The 12,703-nt window shown below is 52.8% G+C and overlaps 1 protein-coding gene across 1 annotated transcript; it reads right to left on the minus strand.

The window, feature by feature from the left end:
• Positions 1 to 607: 607 nt before the first annotated feature.
• On the minus strand, positions 608 to 7,525 carry LOC136303342 (zinc finger protein 502-like). The gene has a single exon (XM_066207034.1). It carries the CDS (start codon positions 6,822 to 6,824, stop codon positions 5,832 to 5,834), a length of 993 nt encoding a protein of 330 aa, XP_066063131.1. The 5' UTR covers positions 6,825 to 7,525; the 3' UTR covers positions 608 to 5,831.
• Between the last annotated feature and the right edge of the window lie 5,178 nt (positions 7,526 to 12,703).

Consider the following 12,703-nt stretch of genomic DNA (forward strand, 5'->3'; position numbering starts at 1 on the left):
TTTGTCAATGCTAATGAGGAATGTAAACGAATAATTAGAGCCTTGCCTGACCCACAGCCCGCCTTACTCCAAATGATCAAAGTTTGTAGAGAAAAGGAGATCTGACAGTATGTTATAAAAACCATTGGTGCTCTTAAATTACTTTGTTTATAAAGTACTGTTAAGTTAAGGCCCGTGCTAGGCTTAAGTTATTTTTAAGTTTTGTTTAAGTTTTATAAAGCTTGAGGGATATTAGGTCTATATTCTATTAATTTGAAGTTCTATTTCATGAAAGTTTTATTAAGCTAATACAATTTAAGATTCTTTTTGCCAAAATTTATCCAAGTCGAGCTTAAGTTTCATTTAATTTAAAAATTATCCTAGGTATTGTTAAGATATGCTTATCTAACTTGCAAAGTTTAGTTATTTTCTCTTTAGAGGTAAGACTGAAACAGCTGTGATGGAACACTGATGAACACCTGTTCTTTGTGGATTGAAGAAGATATAGTTTGTTGGACTCTTGATTTCCTGAAAGGTTTTATTATTCCTTACAATCTCCGCTGTTTTAAGCTGTTTTAGTGTTTTTTCTGGTTTTTTTCTCAAGGTCATAAGTACATGAAGGTTTAGAAAGGTGTTACCTCAACTTCCTAAGATGATTGGTGCTGATATATTGATTATGTGATGCGAATTTGTTAATTTTCTATATTTATAACTGACTTCTCCTGTGCTTTAACATTTCTAATTATCCAAAGGACACGTGTCATTTCAAGATCCTTTTTATTTTCTACCTCCTTGAACATTTCATAACTGTTGTTAAGAGCTTTGTTTTAGAAATGTACTAAGGGACATCACTCCAGGCCCTGACTCTACCTGGAAGGATGTTTGTCCAACAAGCCCAGATGTTTTCTGCATCAAAACAGCGTTAAAGTCACTGACTTGGCAATTTGACCCTATACAATGACAGCTGGACAGATTTTTGGAGTGGACCTGAGCACCTTGCCCAGGAAAGGATGTCGGGGTCCTCACTGGAGAGAGGTTTGTCAGCTGTTTGCAGAATCTGGGGTGATGATACAGTGTTTTAGTGATTAATATTCATCCAATTTCACATGTGTTATCGTTAATAGTCATTAATATGCCTGTCATTTCAAATATTCTTAGTTGTTGTACCTGAATTTTCTTGATTGCTGTCAGTTCTCAACAAGTCATGCATTTTTTCATCAGAGTACCTGCGCACTTATGCAATGTTTTGTATTTCCAGGGATCAAGCCAAAGCAATCATTAATGCATTTATGTAATCATAAACAATAAATAGTCTGCCAAAAATCATAAGTAGTCTTAAATCATAAATAGTCTGCGCGCTGGCGCAACCTCCTGTATCCACAGGAGCAGTCAACCCATGAGGATTGCAGAGTTTGCAATTATAGGAAGCAGATTTTACCAAATACCCATCTTTTGAGAAATACAAATTTGTATCTGTCAGTGGATTTATCTGGAAGTGCAGCTTTACATCGGTACACACAGGGAAAAAGAAAAGGAAACCCTTTAGTTTTGTTCAGAAATCCAGAATCAGGACAAACTGAAGGTCCACTTTCTCTAATAACCTGGGACAAAGGTTGTGTTTGTGCAGGTCCAGGGCCCAGGTGTATTCCAGCGGAGAACGTGAAGCCAAATCAAGCACAGGAACACGCTGACAGCTCCAAGAGCAGAGAAGCAGCACGCAGACGTGAGCTGCACGGAGACTGTAGCTGATGGCAGACATCTTTTGTCCCACGTGCAAGAACTGTCAACCCTGGGGTTTGTGTTCGTGTAAAAGGTGTGGGAATCGTTGGTATCGTAGAGCTCTGTTGGCACAAGCGTGGTGAACATCGTGTTGTGATTTAGAATCCCAAACAAAGCACAAGGCCATTGGATTTTTCGTTGCAGTGGGTCATGATGAAGAAAGCAGCCCCCATCTTCCCATTCTTCGGGAGGAATGGAGGAGGGAATTTTTGAGAGAATCAGATTCAAATTTGGAGAGTTTAATGCAAACAAAATAATTCAGTGCCTTATATCTGGCCAGTCCTGAGTGAATTTTGTGGAAGAACCAAAAAAGGGAATGTGCTAAAAGATATGCTTGGAAATTAAAAATGAAAAAGGAAGTGCCTTAAATCAAAAAGCATTAAGTTAAATCAGGTATGTCTTTATATTCTTATTTTGTTTGCCTTCATCAATGCAACCTTACCTGTCGATCAACCAAAGACCAACACTTGGGGATCAGTAGTGTTGTAGAATTCTTTTGTTAGAGAATAGTTTAAGGGAAATACGGGGTTCAATCAAATGTTATGCTTTTTTGCATGCTTGCTTTTAGTAATGCAAATTTGCCAGTTAGTCAACCTAAAACAAATGTCTGGGTGACTTTAGCCAGTGCATCAGGTTTAGATACCGTATGTCTGTCCAATACAACCCCAGAAAAGCCATTTTCCACCTGTCTGGTTGGTGTGCCAGTGGATGCTTGGCCAGCTCCAGAGAAAACTGACAGCCATTCAAGGTACAATTGCAGGATCATCCACATGGGATTTTTGGTCCCCTGTAGATGCATGGAAATGGTGGGTTGCTCACCTTCCCAAGGCATCTTCTGAACCTGAAGAATTGGAGATCTTTGGTTCTGTAAACATGATTTTTTCATGCCAAATTAAACTGTACAGGGAAAGATCAAATTTTGGTTAAGAATGTTTGTCCTTACCACTCTGTATACAAAAACGAGATTAATTGGTGCAATCATACTTCTTTAGTTCAGTCCGCATTTAATGATAGCCCCTTTCAGTTCCCACAGAAAATGTTTTTCCTTTGTGGAAACAGAGCCTGGCCTGGTATTCCAGCACACATCACAGGTGGGCCCTGTAGCTTGGGGAGACTTACTGTGCTAACACCCAGTGCAAAAATGTTTTCCATCATGAGACATAAAGGAAACAGGCTTATCCATCAATGCAATTCGGACTGCAAAAGTAATTTTCAGCCTTGAGGTTTTGGAAAAAGGTTCTCGGCATCTCTTTTATTACCGCAACTCAGTTCAACAGCAGCACTAAAACAACTGGATTGACTGGGGTGCTGGCTGAGTAAGCAATTCAGTGCTACCTGGGGAGCCTGTATGTTGGGGACCAGATTTCTTTCTTTTTCACTTACAGAAATTTTCCCCATGAGTTGCTAGAAGACAAACTACTGGGTACTTACGGGTACTTAAACTAACTTCTGTGTACAGAACACAGGGGCCAAAGGAGAGCAGTTGTAGCATCTGGCTACACTTTTTTTTTCCCCTAAAAAAATCCATCTCAGTCTCTCCCAGTAGGAGTCCAGTATGGCCCCAGCCACTTCCAGTATGAACACAGTCACTCCCAGTCACTCCCTCTAGGATGCCATTTGCTCCCAGTGTAGTCCCAGTCACTTCAAGCATGATTGCAGTCCAGTCACCCCCACTATGATCCTAACAACTTCCAGACATTCCCAGTATGAGTCTGGTTTGATCTCTGTCACTCCCAGTATGACCCCAGTCACTCCCAGTATGAGTCTGGTTTGATCCCTGTCACTCCCAGTATGATCCCAGTCATGCCCAGATCCTCCCAGTATTACTCCAGTCGCCCCAAGCGTGATTTTGTCAGTCCCAGTATGATCCCAGCATGGGTGCAGCTGCCCCCTGCATTTTTCCAACTGCACCCTTTCACCACTACTACAGTTCCAGTCACTCCCAGTATGATTCCAGTTAGTCCCAGTATGATCCCAATCATGCCCAGTAAAGGCCAACAGCACTGAATTCCCCTCAGCATGTTCCCAGTAGTCCTCAGTGTGGTCCCAACAAATCCCAGTATGATCCCTTGTGCTCCAATTCTGGTCCTGCTGGGTCCTGGTCCTGGTATATCCTGGTGTTCCAGTCTGTCCCAGTCCATCCCAGCCTGTCACATTCCGTCCCAGTCCCTTCCCGGCAGCCGCTGCTGTTTCCCGGATCCTGTGCCCCCCTGCTCCCGAAAGCTGCCCCCGCAGGGATGCTGACGGGGATCGGGGGCTTCGGGTTGGGCTTGGTCTTCCTGGCGCTGGGGCTGGGCTGGGCTTCTGCCTGTGCAAGAAGGTGAGGGGGGGTCCCGGGGGTTGCATCCCCCCTCCCCCAGGGCGTGTGTGCTCCCCCCGGGGCCCCCAGCCCAGTGTCGCCCCCTTTTCTCTGCCCACAGAGCTCCTGAGCCGCCGGCGGCCGCTGCCCCTCCCCGTGGCCTCGGGCCCAGCCAGGACCCCCCACTCCATCCCCGTGATGATTTGGGGGGGTCGTGTGTCCCCTCAGCCCCGCTGTCACTCTGTCTCTGCCCAGCTGCTCCCAATAAAGTTTCTCAGTTTGCTCCAGTCCAATTTATGGGGGCACTGGAGATGGACTTGGGGGGACCATGGGAAGGGACCGTGACTGGGGGAGAGCAGAACAGGACCTGGGATGGATTGGGAATGGGGACCCCTGTGTGTCCTCCCCTGTGTCACCCCGCTCTGGTGACTCCTTGGGAGGCACCTGAACCCCAGCACAGCACCCAGCAAACCCCCAAAAGGCACAGGGACCCCTCTAAGCAACCAGGGAAATTTGGGGAGGGGGTGCATGGGGGGCGCCCAGGCCGGGCCAAGAGTCCAGCACTGCCCCAGCCTGACCTGCCCGAGCTCCATGCAGGGGATTAGAAAGGAGGAGGAGTGGGAACCCTCCCAAAGCAATTTGGGGGTCCCAGCACCCTCCCCCACTCTTTCAGGGTCTCAAACCCCTCTTCTCCCTCACTCTTCCACCCCTTCCCCACTCCCCGTGAATCTACCACCGCTGTCACCCATGCTTGGTTTTGGGGGTTCCAGGTTCCTCCTCTCAGTCTGGGGGTCCCATACCCCCTTTCATTAATTCAGACAGCACCTGGCATCTTTTTTCCGGGGAGGAATCCCTAAGATTTTTGGGGTGCAGTTGTTGAGGGGATCAGCTCTGTCTGGCCTTCCCCTCCCTGCTGTGGCTTCTCAGCTGCCCCCGACACCCTGGGAGTGCTGGGATTTCCCTCCTGAGGACGAGGATGTTCACTCCTTTCCAGGAGCCCAATGCCCAGCTGGGGGTCCTGTCGGAGTTGAGACGGCCATGCACACAAGGTGTTTCACTAAAAACTTCAGAGAGCTTCAAGTATCAGCACCTTATTATCTACACATCTTTCATACCTTTTCTATGTAGCAATCCTATGGGAAGCTCCCCACAGCTCTGGCTCTTTCCTTCTTCTCTCTTCCTTCTGCAGTTCCAGGTCGCTGCTTCCTGTCCCTAGCAAGGCCACTTAACCCTCGAAGAGTGGTTTAATTATCTGTCCCTCACACGACCTCCTGTCCCTTCCTCCTCACAGCACAGTCAGCAGACTCCAACTGACTCTCTACCGACTAACTCACTCTTTTATCACACCCACAGCTGTGAGGGCAAGGCTGTTCCCACTCTTTGGTAATTAACACAGCTGCAATATATCGGGGGCAGGATTGCCTTTAGCACTATCTCTGTCTTCCCACACCCCCAGAAGATAGGACTGAACGCAAAAGATTTTCTGGGGGTGAAAATCAGTGAATCTGCTCTCCCCAAGGAATTCCCAGTGGCAGTCTGTGTTCCAATGGATGTTCCTGCCCCTGTGTTCATCCAGGTACCCACAGGGAGACAGGAAGATGTGCAGGCCCCATAGCCAGGTGTCTTCCCAACACAGATCACCAGAACCCAGATCACCAGGGCTCTGCCCGACCGGGGTCACTGGGGATCATCCAACGCCGATCCTCCCATGGGGGATGGAGCTGGAGCAGCGCACGAAGCTCTTCCCGCACTCGGGGCATTCGCAGGGCTTCCCTTACTGGTGCCTCTGTTGGTGTTGGATCAAGTTACACCTCTGTGAGAAGCTCTTCCCACACTCAGGACACTCGTAGGGCCTCTCCCCGGTGTGGATGCGCTGGTGGACAGTGAGGGCAGAGTTTTGCTTGAAACCCTTCCCGCAGTCGGGGCAGCGGAAGGGCCTCTCCTCCGTGTGAATCCGCTGATGGACGAGGAGATTGGAGCTCATTACAAACGTCTTCTCACACTCGGGACACTCGTAGGGCCTCTCCCCTGTGTGGATGCGCTGGTGTTTTCTCAGGCTGGAGCTCCATCCAAAGCTCTTCCCACATTCCAAGCAGGTGTAGTGCCCCTCCCCACTGTGGATCACCTGGTGCTGGATCAGGGCTGAGCTTTCTCTGAAGCTCTTCCCACATTCCCCACACTTGTAGGGCTTTTCCCCAGTGTGGATCCTTTGGTGTTGTGTCAGGTGGCTTTTCTGGCTGAAGCTCATCCCACATTCCCCACACTTATAGGGCCGTTCCCCGGTGTGGATCCTCTGGTGTTTCATTAGGTAGCCGTTCCGGCTGAAGCTCTTCCCACATTCCCCACACTCGTAGGGCTTTTCCCCAGTGTGGATCCTCTGGTGTTTCCTCAGGCTGGAGCTGTGGCTGAAGCTGTTCCCACATTCCCCACACTTGTAGGGCCGTTCCCCAGTGTGGATCCTCTGGTGCTGGATCAGGCTGGATCTGTGACTGAAGCTCTTCCCACATTCCCCACACTCGTAGGGCCGTTTCCCAGTGTGGATCACCTGGTGCCGGATCAGGGCAGAGCTGTAGCTGAAACCCTTCCCACATTCCGGGCACCTGTGGGGCTTCTCCCCTCCATGAGGCTTCTCCACCAGTTCTGAGCTCCGGCTGGATCTCCGGCCGCCCTCCTGGCACAGGGCGGGTCTTTCCTCCTCGCAGCTCCCTGGGCTGGGTTTGCAGCCCCTCCTCCTGCGGGATCTCCGGGGCTTTTCCTCCTTCTCCATCTGGCCACACCTTGGGAATGATAAATCATGGTATGAGGAGAAAACAAGAGGAGAGCACCTTAGGATGGGTGTTCCCCCTTGCCCAACTTCATCTCAGGAAGTCATTGGCACCTTGTGTCTGCAGAACCTCCAAAACACCAAGATTCAGCCCCAAAATCCTCCAAACATCAAGGCTCAGACAACACCTCTTCTAAGATATAAAGATTCAGCCCCTTGAAAAACACCAAAGCATCCACATTTATCCCAGTAAAGCGAGGAAACACCAAGATTAACCCCCATGAAAATCATGGACCCTGCTCCCTGGTCACTTGCTGCATGTGGGGAGACAATGCTCCCGGGGCTGGGGGAGAGGCTGCAGGTACAGGGAGGCATGGAACGTTGTGGTGCTTCCTCTTCCTGCTCCTTCTCCTCCTGTGTCCCTACTCTTCCTCACACTCCTCTTCCTCCTACTATTCCTCTTTCTCCTGCACAATCCCACCTTCTAGTCCCACGTGCACATTTGACCATCTTGTTCTTCAGCCCGGTTTCCCCTCCCCTTCTCCTCCTGCCCCCAGGCCCAGCACCCACTGCCGGCTCCCTCTTCCCCCCAAACCCACAGCATCCCACCGCAGGGGCACGGATGGAGCTGGGGCAGGTCGGGCTGGGGCAGCGCTGGGCTCTCGGCCGCTCCCGCCCGCACTCGCTGCCCACTGCAGCCGCTCCCGCCACGACAGCACGGGGGGGCCCGGCCTTGGCGCTCCCCCCTCCCCCCTCCCACCTCCCCAAATTTCCCTGGCAAGGAAGCAGGGTTCCATCTGCAGGCCACAAGGACACTGCAGGCACACACGGCAGCACCCTCAGCAGGAGCAAGTCCACCCCTGCATGGACATGGATTCCTGGGGCTGCCAGAGCTCCCATTCCACCAGGGACCCACCACACTGCAGCCCTTGACAACATTCAGGCTGGGGCTGCATCCACACGAGGCCTTTCCTCATACACACAGGGGCCTCTCCATCCACTCTGGATCTTAGGGCTAAGGGGGGAAAATGCCAAAACTGACTTTAATTATTCAGGAGACAAGTGGGAAAGATGAGCAGATGTGTTTTATTCAACCACTATCAGCAGATGTGGGAGATGGCTTTGGAATGCAGGAATTTTTATTTGCTCCTAATTGTGATTGTAATTTACTGGGATTTGAAGGCCAAATTGGGAATGCAAATTAATATTGTAAAAGATGATACAGAGGCCAGTTCTGTGGTACCTTTGTGTCAAATGTCTGGCAAGGCCTGTGCTGAAGTGAACCCACAAGTGTGGGCAGCCCCAGGGAAAGAGGGAAAACTTAGACACCCAGCCTCTCCAAATTACTCTGAAGCAACCAGGACAAGTGGTGTCTAAAAGCAATCCTGCAGAGGAATTCAGCGAGGGAATAATGCAATCAATCAATATGATTGGTAAAGCATTGTTCCACTTTATTGCTCATAACATCCGTTATTATACTTTTGCCCGAAGCGTTCAGCATACTTGTCAAATTATAATTGGTTAGCATCCACTACTCATCTATACTTGATTGGCTATATCAAGCGTGAGAAGGTTCCTCCTCTTGGCATGCTGAAAACTTTGTATATGTGCTACTGCTACGCTCTATTAACTACAAGTTCTTTTTATCTTTGGCCTGTATCCGTGCTTACTGCTGTCCCAAGGACAGCTTGTCTTAGCAGCACGTAGGCTGCCAGCACTTGGTATCGGGTCATAAGGCCTCTAATGATCCGTGGACTTGCTCTGCTAACCATTCTTCAACACAATCCCCTGTTCCAAGGGAGGGAAGGAAGGGCGTACAGCCTGTTATCCAGCCCCTGTTCAAGGCAGGGCTTTTGGAGCCAGGGATCTCTCCCTATAATGCTCCTGTGCTGCTAACCAAGAAATCAGATGGAATCCACAGAATGGTGCAGGACCTAACAAGAAGAATTGAGATTATCAAACCCAGGCACCTCACAGTCTCAGATCCTTACACCACCTGGAACCAGGTTCCCTCCTCACACTGCTGCCATTCAGGACTTGATGTCAAAGATGATTTTTGGGGATGCCCACTGACACAGGATGCTGAACAGGATTTGGCCTTTGAGTGGGAACAAGAAAGAGAAGGGAAAATGGGAAAGACGTGGACAGTCCTTCTGCAGGGATGCATAGAAGCACCAGCCTTATTTGGGCAAGCCTTGCAGAAAAAATATCAAAAGAATTTACCACACCCTCAGGGACTGGGGTAATGCAGGATGCTTCAGCTGCAAAGGGAAACAGCAAATTAAGAATGTTGTGAAAACTTCACACAAATAAGTGGGGGGAATCATCGCTCTCCCCACTCCAACATGTGCTCTCACTGTCTGTGTCACACAGGGAGCATTAGACCACTGGGGTGTTTGTGCTACCACAAGTTCAGAGAAATCACTTGGGAATGCAAGTATGTGATGATTTAATTAGAGAAAAGAGATCAATTGATGAAGCCCTGGCTGGAGGGAGCACCCAAAAATGGGGAAAAGATGAACGGCCATCAGAACAAATCCTGCAACACCATGGACCAACCCCTGGGAACCCCAACCTTCGCCACTGGGCAAAGGGACAGGGAGATGCAGAAGGGAAAATCAGGATAAAAAGGAGGTCGCGTACGACAACAACTGGAGAGACCCCACGGCAAACGCCGCACGGCCTCTCCCTTTGTTCAGGAATAAAGTCACTTTTACAGGACTCCTCGGTCTCCTCTGGGGTCACAAACCTCTGGCCACGGGAATTCTCCCGCACAGCCCCGGGGACAGGGCGGCCACCTCCGTCCTACCCGCAGGAAGCGGGACGAGGCAGCGCTGCTCCGGCACCGGCTCCTGCCGAGGCAGCGGCGGGAAGGAGACCGCGGGCAGCCGCTCCCGCAGCGCCCTCAGGCCACGGGGAACACGGCGCCGACACGGCACAAGGAACCCGCCCGAGCCCCCTGCCGCCCCCTCCGCCCGCAGCCGGCCCCGAGCCCCGGCAGAACCGAGCGCGGCTCCCACCCGCGCTGGGGCCGCCTCCGAGCTCCGCCGCCGCCTCACCGGGCTCCGGCCGCTGCCGCCGCTCCCGGGCCCGCACACACGCTCCGCCAATGGCGCCTCTGCCGGGCCACGCCCGCCCGGGGGGCGGCCCCGGGGCCGGGATCGGCCCAATCAGCGCGTGAAATTCTAGAGGGACGGCACAATTCGCCAATGGCAGCGCGTCAGGGGCGGGCTCTGCACACGGCCCACCCCCGCCCCGCGCTCTCAGGCCCCGCCCCCGGGCTGTGTGAGGGGAAAGCCGCAGATGAGGAACAGCGCTGGGACGGGCCCGGGCCCGAGTCGGGATTGAGCTGGAAACACAAACTAACTTCTCCGCACCTCCCGGCCTGCCTTTCCCAGCCCCGCGTGTTCCCCGGCACCGGCTCCGAGGAAAGCCGTCACTTCTCCTGGCCCTAATTATGAGCATGACGTGCATGGCTTTGATTTCGCCAAATAAAAGGGAAAACCCCCCAGGCCCTTGGGCTGAGTGGAGGAGGGGAGAGATTTCTGGCAGAAACTTCCAAAAATCTTTTTTCCTGAGGCTGGGAAGAGCAAACCAAACCCAAGCGAGGTGGGTCCCACCCCTCAGCATCGCCCCCCTGCCGTCCCAGCTGAAGCCCTCGCCGGCTGCTCCGGGCTGGATGGGCAGACTGGGAGCGCTGGGAAGGGGCCCCGGCTCAGGGCGCAGCCCCCGGGGCAGCCCCACGGCCCCCACGGCAGCTCCAAGGCTCCGCCAGCCGGGACGGGACGTGGGAGGGGGAGCAGGGCAGGGACGGGGCTGCCGGCGCCGGGGGAACACGAGGGACACCGGGGGCACTTCGCAAGCGTTTAATGCAAAAGATAAAATTGATGAGGGAGACAAAAGCAACAGCAACAGTGGCACCATAGCACGGGGGCACACAAGGACGTGTCCCATTGTAGTGGGGTGGTGCTGTCCGATGGCAGGCACCCACCAAAGCTGCTCTGTCAGTGCCCTCCACAGCAGGACAGAGGAGAGAAAATTTAACCAAGGGTTCATGAGTTAAGGAGCAAGAGAGTTTCCTCATCAAACATCGTCACGGGCAGAACAGGCTCCAAACTGGAGATATGAATTGAATTTATTGCTAACAAACTCAGAGTAGGACAACGAGAGGAAAAAACCCTTCAAAACACCATCCCCAGCCCTCCCTCCTTCCACCTCTACCTCCTACCCCGGTAGTGCAGGGAGACAGGGAATGGGGGGCCACGCTCAGTTCATGCCCCTCAGTTCAGGCTTCTTCCTCTGCTAAGGGACAGGAGCCATTCTCCTGCTGCACCCTGGGGAACTCCCACTGGACAGTTCTCCGGAACTTCTCCAACCTCAGTCCATCCCATAGGCAACAGCCCCCCTCAAACTGCTGCAGCATGGGTCCCCTGCCACGGGGTCAGTCCTTCAGAGACAGGCTGCTCCAGCGGGGGCCCCTCTGTCCACAGGGTCACAGCCTCCTGTCAGGCATCCCCCTGCTCCAGCGTTGCTCCTCCAGGGGCTGCGGGGAGATCTCTGCATCCCCATGGATCTCTAGGGGCTGCAGGGGGGTCTCTGCATCTGGCACCGCTGTCTTTGGAGGCACCAGGAATAGGCTGAGCTCCGCCTGAAGCTCATCTCACATTCCCCGTTCTTGTAGGGCCCAATCCCCAGTGTGGATGTTCTGATGTCTCCTCAGCTCGAAGCTCCACCTGGAGCCCTTTCCACATTCCAAGCACCCGTGGGGCTTCTCACTGGCCTGAGCCTTCTCCACCAGCTCCAAGATCTGGCTGTATCTCCGGCCACCTCCCCAGCACAGGGGTGGGGGTCTTTCCTCCTCACAGCTCTTTGGGCTTGGTCTGCAGCCCCTCCTTGTGTGGGTGCTCTTGGGCTTTTCCTTACCACTGGATTCCTGTGCCAGGGAGCCACTCAAAACAGCCTCTTCCACAAGATTCCGTGGCGGGGATTTCTTCTCCCTGGTCTCTGTCTGCAGCTCAGTGCCTGGAGTAAGGAAAGACAAGGAGAGGAAGGAATGAGGAAGGAAGCAGGACAGAATGACGAGAGGAAGGAAGGAGAGGATAGGATTTGCCTCTGTCAGAGGGAAGGGGAAGGAGATCCCCCCCAGCCTACCCCTGGCAGGACAGCGTCGGCAGTGGGGTTGTCCTGCAGCCGGGGGTGAGGCTGGGCTGGGAGATGGAGCAGAGGAGAGGGGGAAAGGGGCAACGACTTCCTCCTCACCTGCCTCCGTATCCCAGGCATCTTCTTTTTTCCTCGCAGCCTCCTTTACCTCCATCTAGACACAGTCTGAGATTGACAAATCCTGGCTTGGGGGAAAAGGCAGGGGTGAGCACCTTGGGTTAGCTGGTCCCACTGCCCAAGTCCCGCTCAAGAAGTCACCACCTGTTGACCACGGGGTGGGCCGAGACCCTGCTCATCTCTATCCTCCCCCACCCTGCCAGGCTGCTGAGGAACCCTAGCTTCGGGATCTCCCCATGCTGCTCTCCCCACTCCTTGCGAACCCCAAAACTGATGTCACCCCCCCACGTCCTCCGGTACTGGGCAATCACCATGTGGATCCTCCATGATTCTCCCAAGGGACATTTGTGGCTCAGCTTTCAGGTCCTGTGAGATCCAAACATCCCAGCCGTTGCAAAAGGCCCTCCAGGACACCCTCTGAGAGATGTGGGGCGAGCTTCCCCTCCCTGTTCACCTGCTGGGGCCGGGGAATCTGCGGATTCAGCAGGAGGGTGGGGGAACCACGTGGTTCTACTGCTGCTCCTTCTCTTTCTGCTCCTGTTCCTGCTCCTCCTTTTCCCCCTCCTTGTCCTCCCTCCTTCCTCTTCCTCCTGCTCCTCCTAACC

The sequence above is a fragment of the Chamaea fasciata genome, unplaced genomic scaffold, assembly GCF_029207755.1.
Source record: "Chamaea fasciata isolate MVZ Bird 193981 ecotype frontalis unplaced genomic scaffold, bChaFas1.0.hap1 SCAF_32, whole genome shotgun sequence".
Classification (NCBI taxonomy): Eukaryota; Metazoa; Chordata; class Aves; order Passeriformes; family Sylviidae; genus Chamaea; species Chamaea fasciata.

Excerpts from the sequence above, each read along its gene's own strand:
- LOC136303342 (XM_066207034.1), bottom strand. The coding sequence starts at position 6,824 with ATGGAGAAGGAGGAAAAGCCCCGGAGATCCCGCAGGAGGAGGGGCTGC.